The following is an 18,219-nucleotide window of genomic DNA, read 5'->3' on the forward strand; positions in this document are numbered from 1 at the left end:
CATCGTTTTGTTTTCGGGGAGCAAAATATTCACTGCAGTGGCTTTTTCTTTTTCATGCTGTTTTCAATAAAGTTTTTTGAATTCAAAGCGGTCTTCATTTATTCCTCGCACCAAGAAAACGTCAGGCACCTGACTTGTACTCTTTATTAAATAATTATATCTCTTTATTGAAAATAACCATAAATAGAAGAAACAGTGGTATTTTTTTTCCTAAAGCACATCTCAGACTATTTACATCTGACACTCTATGAACTCCGTGGCTCTGCTGACTGTCCTGAGTAAATAAGGCACTTACATGCGTCTCAGTGTTAGAGCAACCGTTTCTAAACATTATGAAATCACAAAACCGGGCTAAAGAGCATCCTTATCAAACTATTACATGGGGATACATTTACATACATTAAAGCACTCAGATCATATGTCTATTTAAATAAGTAGTTCACACAACAGGTCAGTTACTTGCTACTAATTTTCACTTTCTCATTTCCACTGTAATGTATCATTTACAGCAAATACTAAAAAACTACAAGGGAAACTAAAGCATCTAAACACAATTTCATGTTAGTATGTCTGGTACAGGATGTTTGTATTCTCTCTTTTTTGGATCCCCCTTGTTAGAAATGAAACAATTTCAAATTGCTTCTTTTTTGGTTTAAGCTTGATTGATAATTAGATTCTTTTCTATTTCGGCTTTCCTCAGGTCTTCTCTTGTATGCATTTGCTCCTGTGCTGTATGCAACCTTTCTACACCAGGTTGAAGTCCCCGAGGTTGTGCCTGAGGATGGCTGTTTTCACGTCCTTGAAGATTAAGCGGATGTTTTCTGTGTCCGTGGCGCAGGTGAAGTGAGAATACAACGTCTTGTCCTTGTCCAGGTTTTGTTCTTGGTACATTTTTAGGATGAATTTTTGAGCTGCTACTTGATCCTGCTGAGGTCCTGCAATTCAGGGTTGATATTATTTAAATATGTCAGTAAATTCAACATACGCTCACCAGACACTTGATTGGGTAGACTTGTTCAACTGCTTGTTAATGCAAATATCTAATCTGCCAATTACATGACAGGAACTCAATGCATTTTACGACCTGCTGAAGTTCAAACTGAGCATCAGAATGGGGAAGAAAAGTGATTTAAGTGACTTTAAATGTTGGTACCAAACAGGCTGGTCTGAGTATTTCAAATTTACTGAGACACAACCATCTGTAGTGTTTACAGTGAATAGTCTGAAAGTGAAAGATGATCTGTGAGTAGCAGTCCTCACAGAGGTCAGAGGAGAATGGCCAGACGTGATGATATAGTAACTAATGGTAATTAACTACTGATTTCAACCGAGGTATGCAGAAGAGCATCTTCTGAAGCAGATGGTCTACAGCAGCAGAAGACCACACATGGTTTCACCTCTTGTCAGCCAAAAACACCAAACCAAAACTGAAATTCTAAGTCTTGATACTTAAAGATTAAAAATGTGTTTAAAAAAAAAACAATCAGTTATTTTATTTTGAACAAATTATGGGTTTTTAATGCAGAACAAATTTGGTGATTTTCTTGTGGGCTTGTATCAAGGAGGGAGGGGCGGAGCTTAGACTAATGATTGCCAATGTGGACCAAAATTCCTGCTGAATGTTTTCAGCTCCTTTTAAAATCTCAGCCATGAAGAATTAAACCAATTCTGATGGTAAAGGAGGTTCAACCTGGTACCAGCACAGTGTACCTAATATAGTGTCAGTTGAGTATTTTTAGTCTATTTCAACACTTCCATAAAAATGAGTACCGTGCAGCGATTGTATGATGAAGGACTTAATTAGATCAGCTAAGTAATTACAAATCTTGTGGTGGAATAAGAGCTGAAATCAAGATGAGCATTCACTCAGTCTAACCTGTGAATTCAGGGAAGTAGGTGGATAAGTGAGAGTACAAGATCTTCTCCTTGAGGATGTCGGTCTTGTTGAGGAAAAGTATGACAGATGAGCGCTGGAACCAGGGGTAGGTGATGATGGTCTTGAACAGGGCCTTGCTCTCCTCCATGCGGTTCTGAGATGTTTAAAGGGATCAAACACATGTAAAACTCCAGGAGGATGTAAACTGAAATCATCATTTGCTGTGTCGTTAAATTCTCACCTCATTGTCGCACTCAGCCAGGACCTGATCGTATTCGCTGAGTGCCACCAAGAAAATGATGGAGGTGACGTTCTCAAAGCAGTGGATCCACTTTCTCCGCTCTGATCTTTGACCACCCACATCAACCATCCTGTCATAAAAGCAGCCAAGAAAAGTCACGCCACCTTCGAGGTCGGTGCCATGCCTGTGGCCAGTTCCAGTGCTGCTGCTATTATTTTGGTTCATAGAGTATTTCAAAGTAGAATGGGAGGCAGAGCCTTCAGCTTTCAGGCCCCTCTTCTGTGGAACCAGCTCCCAGTTTGGATTTGGGATACAGACAGCCTCTCTACTTTTAAGATTAGATTTAAAACTTTGCGTTTTGATAAAGCATATAGTTAGGGCTGGATCAGGTGATCTGTTAGTTATGCTACAATAGGTCTAGGCTGCATTGGCTTCCCATGAAGCACTGAGTGTTTCTTCTTCACTCACCTTTTACACATCACTCTTTAATCATTAGCTATTATTAATCTCTGGCTCTCTTACACAGTGTGTTGTTTGTCCTGTCGCCCTCACCTTATCCTCGAACAGTTGCAGCAGATGGCCGCCCCTCCCAGAATCTGATTCTGTTAAGAGTTTTCTTCCTGTTACAAGGGAGGTTTTCCTTGCTACTGTCACCAAGTGCTTTTTCAAAGGGAGTTGTTTAATTGTTGGCACTTTCTCTGCATTACTGTAAGGTGTCTACCTTAAGATATAAAGCACCTTGAGGTGACTGCTGTTTGTCATTTGATGCTATATAAACTCAACTGAACTGAATTGAAATGAAACTCTGTGCAGTGCAGAAGATGTCAATATGCACCTCACCTGAAAATGACATTCTGATCCTTAGACCACATGTCAAAGGGGTATTCAATGATACCAGTGGTTGGGACTCGGACTCTGAGGATGTCGTCAAGATCAGGTATGTATGAGGGCTGTGAAATCCGATCCAGATCTGTGAGATAGCTAAAAAGAAAAATATGCAGGGAGAAAAAAAAACACTAAGAAAGGAGAAATGTAGAAAACTTAAAATGTAAACCAAATTTGATCTAGAAAAGTACAGAGATCTGCGCACACTGTTAAAGATCATAAATGCCTAATTCTCACTATTTGGTGGAGTCGGACAGCTGGTACTCCCTGCGCCGATCATAGCACTCCTGTATTCCAGGATCATCCCACAGACTCTTGACAGCCATGGCGAGGTTGCTATCTAAGTCCTTCACCTTATCCACCTCCACCTCCAGGACTGCGCTGGCATGGCTCTATGGACACACCGAGAAGACAAAAAGACAGTGAGGTAACAATGAGGTAACCATCCATCAAGTCTTTATTGTAAAGGACTGGAACAGAGTCAGTCTGCCTGTACCTGGTTCTGGGGATCAGTGAAAGATATACCAAGAGCCTCCATAGCTCGGACCATTGTCTGCATGGACGTGTAGATGTTCTGGTACACCAGCTTGGCATAGCTCCTTTTGTCCTCGTCTGTATATCCTCCTCCATGGATAATCCTCATTTGTTTGATAAAGGTGCTCTTTCCACTCTCTCCAGTGCCTGTGAGACACATTGAGGATTAAACTCAATAATAGATTTATTTGGTCTACAATTTTTTGCCTCGTTGCAAATTAACATTCTGCAAATCAAACCAAAGTAAACATCTGCTGGCTGCGTGAGCAGACGGGAATGCAGTTTTATGTCTAAGGTCTGTTTTTAAAAATCTGCATTCACGTGACAGCCTGTTTCTCAGCAGTGCTCATCGGTGCAGGATTTGACCATTTTAATTGTCATGTTTCTGAATTTTAAAGAAATCATGCTGATGAGTCAGTTACGACTGCTTTCATTGTCTTGATTTTGATGCCAGACAACAGGTTCTCATAGTACCTAGAAGTATTTAAGTATCAAAACCACCAGTAATAACATTAGTCTAACTACAGCTATAAAGAGGAAGAAAACAAATGTTAAGTATAAGAAAATTAGAGTACTTATTGTACAAGCAGATTATATCATTATAGTATAAATACTGAAATGTGTAAGCATCACTTATGTGCAGGTTGATATGGAGCTCATATGTGTGCTGCTGAGAGCTACATAGATAATGTTTTATTAAACGTATTGATATGCACACACTTACTAGATAAATTCAATTGCCCTATAGTATAATACTTTGAGTGGTGGAGGGATGTTTTATTTTGTCATGCCTCTATAATTATTTGCCTTTGTTCCCTGCCTGAGCAAATCAACCCCAGAAGCCCTGCAAACGGTCCAGAATGTGGCTGTGAGGCTGCTCAACAGGTCCTTAAAAGGTCCCATGTGACACCGATTCTTTCTTCTTTAGGCTGACTTCCAAAATTTTAGTGATCACTTTGGGTCTGAACCATTTAACAGAGAGGCTGTGCCTCAAGAGCTAGAGCAGGTCATTTACCTGTTGTAAGGCTGGTGGTTTGATCCGCGGCTGCTCCGCTCTGCATGCCAAACTATCCTGGAGAAAGATACTGAACCTTGAGTTGTTGTGTGTGGTCAGTGCTAGCTAGATGTTTGACCTTTAATTGTGCTAATTAAATTGGAAATGGACTGGTTTATTTCCAGTTTACTATGGTCAGTTGCCTCCATGTATTAGTAAATTACTACATTCATATGCAAATACGAGATCTTTGAGGTCAGCTGATCAGAGCTTGCTGGTGGTATCTGGTCCAGGTTAAAGATAAAAGACGAGCCTAATTTTCTACTCTTCATTTATCCCAAGAGAAGATATTATGGCCACTGCAAGCAAGCAAATTTAGCTCTCTGCTGCAAAGACACAAACAAAAAAAGTCATGGGAGTCTCTATCCCTCCTTACAGTGACAATTTTAAACTTGAAGTTGTCTACGATACAGTAAAATGTACCCCTGCCCAGTGTCATGCATCCATGCCCCTTCTGCAAGAGCATAAAGTTTATATATACTTTAAAATATTACTGAGCTGCATCCTGGTGAGTTATTACTGCAACTCAATATTTATGATATTTACATTAAAAAAGACCCAAATTTGAATTATTACGTGTGATGTTGCACAGGTGTTGCATACTGTATGCCAGCTGGCAGCTGCCTGGCAGCTACATTAAAGACCCATCTGTCTTTTTATGAACAACTTTTTACTAAGAGATAAGTTAAAAGAAATAAAAACAAGTTCTGTGACAACTCTCAATACCCAGCTTGTCCACGCAGGGACGCAAGCTGAACGATTTGAATGTATATTTGACTGCCAAAGGGACACTCGCCAATATCCGAGAACAGGAAGTTTAAATATCACAAATTGCCCGAAATAAAATTCAACATATCATTCATAGCTTTAGTTTCACCTGGTTGAATAAAATATTTTAGTCAACCTTGCTTAATTTGCTTCTGAAAAATGACCTTCCTTTGGTCAGATGGAAAAATAAATAAAACAAAAGCCCTCCTAACTTCCAATAATTAATTCAACAAGAACTGTGCACTTTTTCACCCTGAAACCTTTCCTGAGTGACAGGATCAGATGCACGCTTAATAACTCAGAGACTCGGTGTGTATTTGGACTCAAGCTCTCCATCTAAAAGGTCTTTCGACTAACTTATATTTCACTAAAACATAATATACTAGATGCATACATACTTGTTCTTATTAAAAGGTATGAAAACCACACACACAGAGTCCCTTTCTGCCATGTTACTCTTCAGCTCTTACAGCAAAAACTCGTAATATTCTCATTGAGATCACATGATGCACAGCCGATTTGGTAAACAAATGTGTTTGTTAACAGACCTGAATATTGGAGGTTGCTGTGTTTGTGTATGTGTGTGGGTTTATGCAGGGATGGGTGGGGAGTTTCATCTTTTGGGCAGTCGGTGTGTGCGTGTCCAGCTTGCATGTACGACACAGCTTCATACCTGCACACTTCCTCAATTGGGGAACGCTGTAACACGAGGCGGTGGTGCCCGCGTGAATGAATGTGATGTTAGTGTCATGAGATAACGGCTACTGTCAAAGTCTGTCCTCTCCGGGTTTTTTTTGTTGTCACAACTGAAATGTACCTGCTAGGCAGCGACTGTGCAGAGGCACAAAACAAAAAACATGAGAAGTCACTAATCTGCAAAATTTGACTTTTAAAAACAAACAAACAAAAAAAAAAACAAGATCCAGCAGATCTACTGCTACATTCAAACATATTCCAGTTAAAAATAACAGAAAAAACAACACTTCTTCCAAAAAGAAGAACCAAACAGTATTTCAGTGTCTATATATGTAAATGTATGTATTGATATTTGAGGGTATATATCGAAGGTATGTGTATATCCATATTTTTAAGTGTGCGCATGTGCATTTATACATTTAAACATGTTTATATGCATATATAGTATAAATATTATAATATAAATAATATTATTTATCACAACTGTGATAACGATCCTGTAGCGTGGGTAGGCGTGTATACACACCTACCCACGGTGAATGTAAGGATACATGTATGTATAGATGTATAATTGCATATGTTTGTTGTATGCACATCATGTGTCGGTATGAATGCACTTTTATGTGTGTGTGGGTAATTGGCAGGTCATTTGAAAGTAAGATAAATATTGCTATCATTCCATAAATAGGAAGGATCATATAAGTTTATACTTCTTCTTAATCCTTCTCAGGCATAAAAAGTTGAGTTATTTATACACAGACGACTAACATACTGAATATTTGACTATACCTATCTACTGAGCTGTGATGATTCGGTATGCAAGTCGGCAGCTGTTCAAGTCAAATTTAAGGCCTCTGACAAAAAAGGGCAGAAAGTGAAGGTGTTGATCTCTTGCACTCTCAGTAGACCTGACTCTGACCATCCTAATGAAATCCACTGAGAGCTGAGTTACTCTGACCAGGTAACAAAAGGTTACTTTCTAGATCATGGCTGTCATACTCCTTTTACACTGTGGCCCACACAGAGCCCTGTTTGATCTTAGTGGGCTGGAGCAGTAGATTTATTACCTGGAAAAGAAAACCCTCCAAATCATTCCTCTTTCTGTCTGTTAGAGAGTTATCTCTGGGATGCTGGGATGATAGCTCCTTCAGGACTTAAACTCCGGTCAGAGAGTGGGGCACAGAGAGTGATGTCCAGATATACTTTAATGGAAGTTAACAGCAGCTCAACAGTACAGCAGTAGGCATACTGAACAAGTGTGGGAGGGGCGGACATGCGTGTGGTTCGTTGCACTTATAGCGATGCGACTGAAATATAAGGAGACTTTCGGTCACCGTCAGTGTAAAGACATTTAAGTATACATTAAATAGCTCAGACGGCATGAGAAAAACAAACGCATTTGCAACAGAAACACTCCAACGTGACTCTTTGTTCTCCCACTTTAAGAAAGGAGAATGATGATGAAATGCTTAAAAATGACAGAAAAAAAGCAGTTTATTTCCCAGACTATCCTGCAGACTGACATAAAATACACTTTGAATAATAACATTTATGTCCTTCTTCTTTGCATTTACCACATTATCCAAAGTTATTGCCTCTGTCAGTGCGCCCCAGAGCAGTTGTGGCTACAATGTAGCTTGCCATCACCAGTGTGTGAATGGGTGGATGACTGAATGTAGTGTAAAGCGCTTTGGTGTCCTTAGGGACTAAGTTAAGTGCTATACAAATACAGGCCATTTACCATTTATTTAGGGGGCTGGATTGGGCTCTTTGATGGCCAGGTTCTGGGCCCTGGGCCTTATGTTTGAAACTCTTTCAGCCTGAACAGAGACCTCAGGGTCATCCTTTTTTCTGGAAAGTCCCTCCACGTTTTGACTTCTCTCAACTACCTTTGTGATGCGTTAAACAAAACTGCTGGAGTCCAGCTGTCTGTAACAGCCTACAGTGAGCTGCGAAAATGTTTTTCTTTTAAAGCAAATGAATGTTGGTTTGGGGGCAAAAACATAACGCTGTGTTTTGAGTGAAATGATCTGCTAAGAGAACAGTTGGTAAAAACCAATAGCTTGTGCTCCGTGATGCATTTGCATGACTTTTGCATGAAACGCTAGTTATGGCTTTCAAACACACCACTGACCAAGGCGTGGATGGCGACTGGTTCCTGAAGTGCTCCCACACTACTGCAGTAAAATGCGCCCCCCCCAGGAAGAGAGAGAGAGTGTGTGTGTGTGTGTGTGTGTGTGTGTGTGTGTGTGTGTGTGTGTGTGTGTGTGTGTGTGTTTCTGTGGCCAGGTGGAGACTTACCGACCCCAGCAGGCAAAAAGTACTCAAGGATTCAAATCTCCGACCACGCTTAAATCAATGGCAGCGCCATGGCGCGCGGCTGCGCATACCCTGGATGTTCTCGGAAAGCCAGTGCGCCTCAACTGTGAAACGCTGCTCATGACTTGAATCCTCTCATGTAGCCACACGTGGCAATGACAAAATGTTGCGTGCTGGATATAATATATATAAAATTATATATTTGCCTTCTAAAGTGTGCATTTTACTTTCATATGGCTAAATGAATACTAGTCGACAGGCGTCAGAGCTCTGTCCCACCTGCCACGATACCCGTGGCCAGGAAGCGGTGAAGTAATGGCAAATTTTGAGCTGTCTCCCACAACTGAAAATGAAAACGCCTGGATCCTTCCGCTAGAGGAACAACTTTAAGAGCAAATGTTTTAAAGCTTTTCTTTTGCCCGGAAAAGAACATTTATGGCTACAATCTAGATAAAACTTTTGAATGATTTACAGCAAAGCACGAGGAGAATGAGGAGGACTCCGTGAAGTCAGTTACCCTCCGAGCTGGTGTTCAGGTTAGTGATGCTCACCTAAAAGCAGCAACTTGAGCTCCATGCGAGAGTCCTCCTTGTCCCTCCGCAGCTGCTTCTCAATCTCCTCGTTGATCCTCTGGTTCTCTCTCTCCTCCGCTGAAACACAGCATCCAGCCATCGCTGAAAGTCACCAGGTTGCTCTCCAACGACCACTCGGCTGTAAAAATGTCGCAGGCTTTGATTAAAGACAGAAAAAAAAAAAGAAAAAGAAAACTCAGACGTGTTAAAAAAAAATACTCCTTTGCCCCCTCTTGCACTTCACAACTTCAGACGCAAAAAGGCACAGAGCATCTTCAAAACTGCGCCTTTGACTTCCACAGAAACAGAAAAGTTTGCTGCTAAAATATAAAGTGCTAGATTTCAGGGGTAAGTCCAAAGCTCTCTCTCTGTTTTACTTAAGCATCGAGGTGTACAACAAGGTGCACCACGAGCTGTTCCTATTGGACAAAGTGCTGCAGTTATACTCTACCTGGACGACACTTCAGCTTTATCCTGACGAATCGGGAGGGCGTGGCACCGGCTACAAATAGAAAAGGATAAAATGGGAAGTTCGCTGCCACAACCTGTGGAAACGGTGAGCGATGAGGAATTCACCTGTAGATGAGTTTTAATCGGACATGGAGTGCCATGGCTCATTCTTAGAAGTGCTCCACGCTGTGCTCGCTTTCCTTGGAAGTTTCTATAATATCACACTCGTAATTCACGAGTCTTGATGACATTAAATCATGGTTCGCGTTAATTGAAGGAAATTGCCATCCCGGGTTTCCTCCGTGGCGTGAGCGATAAGCAGAGTTTTGTCCTTTCCTTCTAAGATTCCTAATTATTTAAAGTAACACTCAGGTATGCCATTCAGCTGGGTTAGTTACGAGCTCGGGAGCAGCTTGGGAGAACAAGAAAACAGAGACTGCTTTAGGTTGCCTTCCCAATCGACTCAAAGGTTTATTTAGTACATAACAGCTTATATAGAGGAAAAAAAGGTTCGTGTGTCAGCTTTCCCAGTTCAAACCGGTACAGACCAAATAAGGAAACGTCTTCCTGCCTTGTGAGCAAAGAAGTATCCTGTGTGTAGTTTATCAGCTCAGCTACAATTTATGATCATCCCAGCAAAATACACAGAATACAGAGTTCTTTCATTAGTGAATTCTGAAACAAACCACCTGGCCTTTAACGAGCCTTTTTCTAAGAGATAAGGAAGGGAGGATGGGAGTAAGGAAGTGGTCTCGTCTCTGTGGTGTTTTCGACCTTGGGGTACCAGCCTGTGAGTCTTACACATTAATTCTTGGGTCACAGAGAAAGAGAAAAACAACTAGTATATAGGCCTTATTGAGTAACAGTTTTCCTGTATAAAACAATCTTCTGTAAATGCTAACCGTGGTATCAAAATATCATAACAGTTCTCCCCTTTTATCATGAAATGATAACATAGTATAAAGACAGAATGTAATAACATAATATAAAGACAAATCATAACTGTAACTGGTCCTTCGAGCAAGCTTAATATCAAAATTTTAAAAAGAAGAAAAGAAAGAGAAGAAAACGTCATACTCTTCTTGAACAATCGAGTAATTCACAATCTAATGCTCAATACATACATCAGGATCATCATCGATGACATCTGACACATAATCTGGGTCAATTTGTGCCAATTGCAAATACATTGAAGTAGCTGTACTAGTAGCTATACGGGTTATCATTGAACGTACACAGGGTACCACACAACAGACAATAATCATCAAAAACATGCTGCAACGGTTACAAAGGCTACAATTAGTTCCTTCCATCTCCCAAACGTGTCCTGTAGCCACTTATGTAGCCACTGACCGTGACCTGTATTGGCAATTAGTTCTATCTGCAATGCTTCAAGTTTATTCATAGCTTGTGTGAATGAACCGTTAGGAGCGGTATTATTGGGAATGAAAGTACAGCATACATCAGCGGTTACTAGACCACAGGTACCGGTCCAATTAACAGGTAAAGCTAATCTAAGGGTATTATTGCACATCCAATAAGCATGTGGGATTGCTCTAGTTAGGCGCGTGACCATGTGTGATTTAACTAACTCCCCCCCAGTCAGTATCATTTAAGACACCGTCTGGGGGAACAATGATCGAGTCTCTGCTCGAACTTGAACTGTGTGTGTGTTCCTCCAGATATGATAAAACTTCAGCCATAGAGACAGCTAGCCATGTCTCATTACAGCGTGCACCTGGGGAGTCAGAGAAAAATGTATAGTTATCCTTTGTATAATCTATGTGTGTGTCTGGGCCAGTTAACTTTAGTCTGCGCAGACATATCATACTAGTATTAAAATGGAGAGGGATCTGTCCTAAGGGCAGTGAGGGTTTTAACCTATTCTTAGGGCGTTTCATTGGGGCGCAGGTCCCTGCGGTGTCATCAGATAACTTCAATAATTCGCCTAATGGAGTCTCAGGGTTAGTTGGTGTGTGTGTGTGTCTAAGTAGGCAGTCGAGAGGGCTCAGAGTCAACTGTAAAGCGTCTTTAAGGAGAGCATTATCTCCGCCGATTTCCTCTAGTCCCTCAGTGAGGGGGAAACCGGATATGGGGTATCCTACTATTACCTGTTCTGGATTAGCCTTTGAACAGACATAACAGTTACTGTTTCCTAAATCACGAGCGGCTGTTCTGGCATTTTCATACCAGGCGTTAGCTCCTGTTCTAGAGGGCGCATAAGATGGTTTATTAGTGGCGTCTATGTTGCTATTTACTGATTTTAGGGAACGTGAGGAGTGCATTAAGTAGGTGTCTTGCAAAATAGAGCATGAGGTATAGTCAGCAAAATATGACCTGCAGAAATGTGAACATGGTTGCAGTTTACAATACAAAATAGCAAAGAGAAATCCTAAGGTTAATGCGATAGATATGATAAATAACCTAAATATATAAGAAAGACAGTTCTTCAGTCGTCTTCTGGCCTAGTCCCAGGTTCGAGAGACACAGAATAAGCGTCGTATGATGACAATGGGCATTTCATTTTCTCCATTATCAGGATGAAATGAGTCTGGCTTTATCAGGTTAGACATCATGTGGTACTTTTGGCTTTCTGTTCCTGCTGGATGTTTGAGTACCTTGTTGTTGTTCTTTCAGACGTTGTGTGTTAATCAGTGATTGCGTGTGTGTATGTAACTTTTGGATCCGGGCGCTGGCTCGCCGGAGATGTCATCTACCCGTGTGTGTTTATTTGCTCTAGTTCCGGGCGCTGGCTCGCCGGAGATGTCGTCTGCTTGATCCGACGCCTGAGATGGTCCGATTGGGCTGGTCTTAACCCTGCTGGCATGAATCCACTGAGGTTGTCCGTCTGTGAGGATGCTGGTTCTTCGTCACTGCCAGTACAGTCTGGGGCTGGAACACGCGCGGCCTCCCAGAGAGTCCTTGGTTTTAGTGGCTTCTCCAACATGCATTTCCTTGTCTCCACTGGTGGAACTGTGGAGGGGAAAGGCTGAGAGAGACAAACTTTCTGATAGTTATTATTCAGTTTTTCTACCAGGTTGTGAACATCAGTGGACAATGCAATATACATCACCTTCTACTAGCGGTGCCCCTCTGGAAGCTGACCATGGTGTTGGAAATAGTCTTATTTCAAATGGAAATAATTTGGTTACTGTAGATTGAGTCATTCTAATCTCACAGAGGACTTGAGGAAGTAATTTGACCCAGGTCATTAAAGTTTTAGCACACTTTTGAATTACTTCTAATGTGAATGAAGATCCTCTATCACTGTTAATCTGGTGAGGTATTCCGAATCTGGGTATTATTTCATTGCTCAACTTTTGACAGACTACTTCTGCAGTTTCTTTTGAGGTTGGATAAGCTTCTACTCATTTACTAAATTGATCCACTATTACCAGTAAGTACTTGATGCTTCCTTGTGCTGGCATATGTGTGAAATCAATTTGTAATGTATGAAATGGAAAATCTGGTTGTGGTAAATGCTGATGTTTTGCTTTTGATTTACCTACATTAGTTCGCGCACATGTTAGACAGGTTGCTAATATGCTTTTTACTGCATGCAATGTTTTCTCAATTACAAATCTTAATTTTATTGCCCCTATTACCCCTCTTTGTCCGACATGACTCACACAGTGAGGTGTTGATGGAAGGGGAAGAAGATTCTCCACCGCACTCTGCTTAAATATAATTCATAATAGTTCATTTAAAAGCCATTCATTAGTTCATAGGCAATACTTTATTCTTTAAATCACAAGTGATTGGTGGGAGTGTAACGGTCTTTTGCATTTTATGTTTTGTTGAGCTTTATGTCCAGATTTTGCTCTTTTGCACCCTCTGGTGGTGAAGTATCGAGGGTTCAGTTGTTTGCAGTTTGGGTCTCCACTCAGCCACTTTATGCTAGCGCACATGGCGTCTGCATGCTGCAGCTCGCGGTCAGCTCCACACATGGAGAAAATATTGTTCAAAGAGAAGAAATAAGTGAGAAAGAAGGCCATAAAGGACTATTTAGGCCCTCCTGGATGTCAGCTCAGGAGGTTTGTGTATTTTAAATGTTTTATTTTCTGTAATTACGGACATTTAATTAATTCATTATGTCAGTCCTGGCGTTCCATACTTAGGTCTGCAGATAAGTTCCTTTTGACAGAGGTGAACAAGCTTTTGTGATCACTGCACCCAAACTCTGGAACAGTCTGCCCCTTCATTTAGGTCTTCCCAACACTCAGCATTTTTAAAACCCAGTTGAAAACACAATTGTACTCTCTAGCTTTCAATTATGACTAGTATTTTATAGTAATTACTATGTATGTTTACTATGTTATCTCTACTATGTACATCAATTTGGCTCAACCCATGTTGTTTTTCAATGTGCTTATAAATAAATTTTGATTCAATTTTTTTATTTTTTTATTTGATTTTGGCTACACGCCTTGACACACACACAAAGTTACCTTTCTGTTCAGATTGCGTTATGATTATAATTCAGTTAACTCAACAGCTGTTGTGCCTTTCTCCTGATGCTTCAGGTGGAACTGTTTGAAAAGGACATAACGAACATAAAGACAGAACTGAACCATGTCTCTGCTGCTGACAAATCTCCCATCAGCCTCTACGAGTACTTCCACATTTCCCCCATTAAGGTGTGTGCGAATGCAGTTTCTGTCAAACAAATAGTGTCTGAACTGATCTCTGCAATTTCTTTGTTGCCATACTAATGCCTGCTGATGTTTTTGTGTTTTTGTTTTGTCAGCTGCACCTGAGTTTCTCTCTGAGCTCAGGCGGAGAGGATGGCTTGACACAGAAGAGAGATCGTAACTGAACCCTGTGCAGTTGCTCAATTTGTTGCTGAAGAGTATCAGCTCACTGACGTGCAGGATGTTGTCTTCAAGTATGAATACAGAAAAAGGCTCAAATAGACAGCATGCATGTGCCATCCATTAGCATTAAATTACTTCCATGTGACTTGTTCTTGGTGATTCCAACCCTGCTTCTTGGCTGAATGTGACATTTATTTCAGGCTGGCCTTTTTTGAATTGACCTACCAGTTCTACACCACTCAGCAGCTCCAGTGGGAGGTCCTCAGACATTATTCTAAGCAGGTAATACATACAAGCACAATGAAACCAGACAAGTGACAATTTGTCTTGTCTTCTTTTGTTTTGATATTTTGATTTTCCACCTATGTGTATCTCAAGGCTATTAAGCAGATGTATGTGCTGGTGCTGGGCCTCGATGTTCTTGGAAACCCATTTGGACTGATCAGAGGATTGTCAGAAGGGGTGGAGGCTTTCTTTTATGAGCCCTATCAGGTAATGATATCCAATAAAATTATTGACAAGTTCAACTGGGTCTTTTAGCTTTGAAGTGCGTTATAAAACCTGTTGAATAGTTACGTTGTGTAATTTAGAAAATATGGCCACATTGGATTCAGGTTAACATTCACAATAACTGTTCTTTTTTTTTTCTTCTAGGGAGCCATCCAGGGCCCTGAGGAGTTTGTTGAAGGAATGGCTCTTGGGGTTAAGGCGCTGGTGGGAGGAGCTGTAGCTAAGCATGAAATGGTGTTAAAGGGGTAATACAGAGTCAGCCTTAGCTCAACAGGATCAGGTCAAAACTGCTAAATAATCACTGGAATTTCTAATTCAAAAATTAATTATGTTTAATTTATCTTTTATTTTAAATTTAAGTACAGTGTTGTGCAAAAGTCTTGCACTCATTTCTTTGTATTTTGAAATACAGTATGTACAGCAAAAACAGTTTTTACAATTCTTTATCACATCCTGAACTCTCTTACTCAGCTTCCTTGTCTTCAGGAATAGTTCTCCAGGCTTCTAGAAGGACATTCAAAGCTCTTCCTTAGATGCTGGTTGCCTTTTGTTCTGTTTTCTGTAAAGATGATCCCACACTGCTTCACTTATGTTGAGTCTGAGCACTGCTTCACCTAAGTGGAGGCATGCCTTTTAGACCTGCAACTTCTTTCTTTGTCCCTCCCAACTGTCCAGTTTCCTTCACTTGTTTTCAGCTATTTTATGTCTGTCAAACTGTGTTATCATTGCCATGTTTCATAGATTGAGCAAATCATTTGCTTTTTGTGAGAGGCTGCTGGTAACAAACTGGTTAAAAATAAAATTTAATTGAAAGTGTCCATAATGTGTAGAAACAATAATGATTCATCCCTTTAGCCTGGTGTCATTATATGCTTGACATCAGTGTTAAGAAGTTTATCAGATGTTAAAAATAATCCTGTGAAAATAATGTGAAACTAGATTGAAAATGAGTTAAAAAGCAGTAAATGTCCAACAAAAAACGTAATAAAGCTCGGAGAATTATTGCTCATCACCACATGAAAAAAATAAATAAAAAGAAATGAAGGTCGTTAAAGAGTTTGTACAGCCCTGCACGCTGTCCTCACTTTATCTGCTGTCATTATACACGTTGATTGACTGGGATGGGTTCATGGCTGCTATATAGGGCTGTAATTTGAACAGTGTAATAACTGAGCATTTGTCGTTTTACTGCATGTGTTTTTAATATAGTGTTATATCTGTTAAATTTCAGCATTATATTGCCTTTAACAGTGAACTGTGGCTGTTTCATTACACATCTGAGACTTTTTAGCAACATGTTGGAGCCCTTAAGATTTCAGATTTTCACTGACACAATTTTGACATGAACATTTAAGATATATTAAAAAATATTCTCAGGTAAGAAATCATGTTTGTTGTTCAGGCGGTATTGCAGGTGCAGCCTCCAGGATAACAGGTGCCATGGCAAAGGGTGTCGCAGCGATGACAATGGATGAAGAGTACCAGCAGAAGAGACGAGAAGCTATGAACAAACAGCCCAGCGGTCTGAGAGAGGGGCTGACCAGGGGTGGAAAAGGACTGGTGTCTGTATGTAAAACTGTTTGGTTTTTAAATTGCTCCTCTCTGTTTATCAGCAGGAAACACGCAGTTAATGCAGGATGTAGGAAGTAGTAAGACTAGCAACAACAACACTGCAAACTAGTCTGAAAGAAAATGCACGGCTGTAATGAGTCATTTATTCTGCAGTGTTATCTTCCTTTTCCCACAGGGATTTGTCAGTGGGATCACAGGGATCGTTACCAAACCTATTAAAGGTAAGATGAGTCTGACCACAAGTATAAACATGTTAGTCCAATAAAATAAGGGCATAAAAAAACTACGTGTTCTGTTAGTGTGTTTCCATTGAACACTTGACATTTGGCCGTGAAGATCTTTGAACTTAAGCTGCAGTGTTTGTGTTATTATGCAGGGGCCCAGAAAGAGGGGGCAGCGGGCTTTTTTAAAGGTGTTGGAAAAGGTTTGGTTGGTGCAGTAGCTCGACCAACAGGAGGCATTATTGACATGGCCAGCAGCACTTTCCAAGGGATCAAGAGGTACAGTTATTTCTGTCTGTGCTATGTGATTGTGCACTTGCCGCATCAGTGTGTAATCAGATAGGTCCTGTTTGAATTTGTTTATGCCCTGAGTTGTCCTTTGTTTTCATTCATTTGTTTTAATCTTCTGCTGTACTTCTTGTACTTGACTCTCTATTAACAGCGTTACATTCAAATTAAATTGTAACTAATGTAAAGATTTGACTTCATACCTCTCACATGCAGTACCTTCATTGCCCACCAGGGGGCTGCAGCCCACAGCTTAACACAGACTGTATAAAACTTGGATGTAGCAGCCCTGGTGTCAGCTGTTGCTTTGTGGAGCCCTGTTTTGAATCCTGGAGATGAGCATTTCCACTGCTGCTGTCTTTGTTTAAAAGTTAAATTTTTCTTTATTATTATTATTATTATTATTATTATTATTATTATTATTACTTCTGCACTGAACCTCGCCTTCCACTGCAGGAGAGAGTGAAGTTAGTCTTTCATGCCAAAGAGTTTGGGAAGATAATAAACTTCAAAACTCCAGAGATAGCCAAAGTAAGTTTGCAATTTAGACTCAAGCTGATATTTCCTTTCAGTTGGGATACACGACTAGTGAAAATAATTAGTTCTAACTTTGGTCATTATTTATTTTCAGTGGGTTCTCACCAAATTGGAGGATGCAAGAGAGAGTTTACCCAAGTACTGACTCTGAAGATTGAGAAATGCTAAACACACGAGCTCTGTGTGTGCCAGTGCCTTTTTTTCTTTACTGCATGCTACCAAAAATATTTTTGCCTAACGTAGCTTTAGAGATTGAGTTTAACTTTCATTTCTGGATGTAAAGGAGGATTTGGGTGTAGAAATGTCAATCTTAACAGCAACTGATAGGGGGGGGGGAAAAAATCCCTCGAGTATCACTGAGGCCAAATTAACTGTAATTGTTGTAGCACATTTAATGTTGCACACTGTTTCTTTTACTGGATTATATAAAAGGCATGCTAATATGAATTAGTATGGCTTTATAGTACACATAATTCAAAAAATGTGCATCCTTAAAGTTCTTTTTCCTATTTTTTTTTTATACATTGCAGAATAAAGACTGTTGAGTGTGTGAGTCAGAGATGCATGCTATTTTTATACTGTACTTACATGCATCAGTTTGCTGTATATGACCTAATATGATGTCTATCTGTATATATCCATCCTCGCATCAGACTTTATGAGGAGCTTGCAGTATGAAATTTTGTGATTTTTATGTTTTTATACCACACATATGCAATGCCAAACATGGTCTTGGGCGCATCACGGTTTAATATTACTAAATACTTTCTGCTGCCATTAACGTAGTTTTGTTTTCGGGGAACGAAATATTCACTGCGCTGGCTTTTTTTTTTTTTTTTTTTTTCAATAAAAATAAACGTTTTTTTTAATTCAAAGCGGTCT

The 18,219-nt window shown here is 40.2% G+C and overlaps 2 protein-coding genes across 3 annotated transcripts; one reads left to right on the forward strand and one right to left on the reverse strand.

Annotated features, from left to right (window-relative positions):
• Positions 1–230: 230 nt before the first annotated feature.
• On the reverse strand, positions 231–9,662 carry LOC308404537 (guanine nucleotide-binding protein subunit alpha-14-like). Its single transcript, XM_080894613.1, has 9 exons — positions 9,522–9,662; positions 9,397–9,447; positions 8,925–9,102; positions 3,499–3,683; positions 3,240–3,394; positions 2,958–3,098; positions 2,118–2,247; positions 1,877–2,030; positions 231–935 (listed from the first exon to the last, which is right to left on the reverse strand). Exons 3-9 carry the CDS (start codon positions 9,043–9,045, stop codon positions 745–747), a joined length of 1,077 nt encoding a protein of 358 aa, XP_080750739.1. The 5' UTR covers positions 9,046–9,102; positions 9,397–9,447; positions 9,522–9,662; the 3' UTR covers positions 231–744.
• A 3,561-nt stretch (positions 9,663–13,223) lies between these two features.
• Positions 13,224–18,128, forward strand: LOC308404539 (intermembrane lipid transfer protein VPS13A-like). 2 transcript variants are annotated; one of them, XR_013973145.1, is made up of 10 exons: positions 13,226–13,429; positions 13,919–14,032; positions 14,143–14,280; positions 14,410–14,491; positions 14,588–14,701; positions 14,864–16,285; positions 16,467–16,512; positions 16,668–16,791; positions 17,257–17,331; positions 17,432–18,128. XR_013973145.1 is itself a non-coding variant. In XM_080894619.1 (9 exons), exons 6-9 carry the CDS (start codon positions 16,160–16,162, stop codon positions 17,055–17,057), a joined length of 318 nt encoding a protein of 105 aa, XP_080750745.1. In that variant the 5' UTR covers positions 13,224–13,429; positions 13,919–14,032; positions 14,143–14,280; positions 14,410–14,491; positions 14,588–14,701; positions 14,864–16,159; the 3' UTR covers positions 17,058–17,230. The 2 variants fall into 2 exon arrangements, 1 of the variants encoding a protein (XP_080750745.1); XM_080894619.1 differs by lacking the exons at positions 17,257–17,331; positions 17,432–18,128 and adding an exon at positions 17,036–17,230 and having other exon boundaries at positions 13,224–13,429.
• The last annotated feature ends 91 nt before the right edge of the window (positions 18,129–18,219 follow it).

The sequence above is a fragment of the Rhamphochromis sp. 'chilingali' genome (genome assembly GCF_963969265.1).
Source record: "Rhamphochromis sp. 'chilingali' genome assembly, chromosome: 10".
In the NCBI taxonomy this organism is placed as follows: domain Eukaryota; kingdom Metazoa; phylum Chordata; class Actinopteri; order Cichliformes; family Cichlidae; genus Rhamphochromis; species Rhamphochromis sp. 'chilingali'.

Coding starts and splice junctions, on each gene's coding strand:
- LOC308404537 (XM_080894613.1), bottom strand. CDS start 9,045: ATGGCTGGATGCTGTGTTTCAGCGGAGGAGAGAGAGAACCAGAGGATC. Junction 3,684..8,924: donor GCTCAAGTTGCTGCTTTTAG/GTGAGCATCACT, acceptor TGTGTCTCACAG/GCACTGGAGAGAGTGGAAAG. Junction 3,395..3,498: donor TCACTGATCCCCAGAACCAG/GTACAGGCAGAC, acceptor GTGTGTCCATAG/AGCCATGCCAGCGCAGTCCT.
- LOC308404539 (XM_080894619.1), top strand. CDS start 16,160: ATGGCAAAGGGTGTCGCAGCGATGACAATGGATGAAGAGTACCAGCAG. Junction 16,286..16,466: donor GTGGAAAAGGACTGGTGTCT/GTATGTAAAACT, acceptor CTTTTCCCACAG/GGATTTGTCAGTGGGATCAC. Junction 16,792..17,035: donor ACTTTCCAAGGGATCAAGAG/GTACAGTTATTT, acceptor ATTGCCCACCAG/GGGGCTGCAGCCCACAGCTT.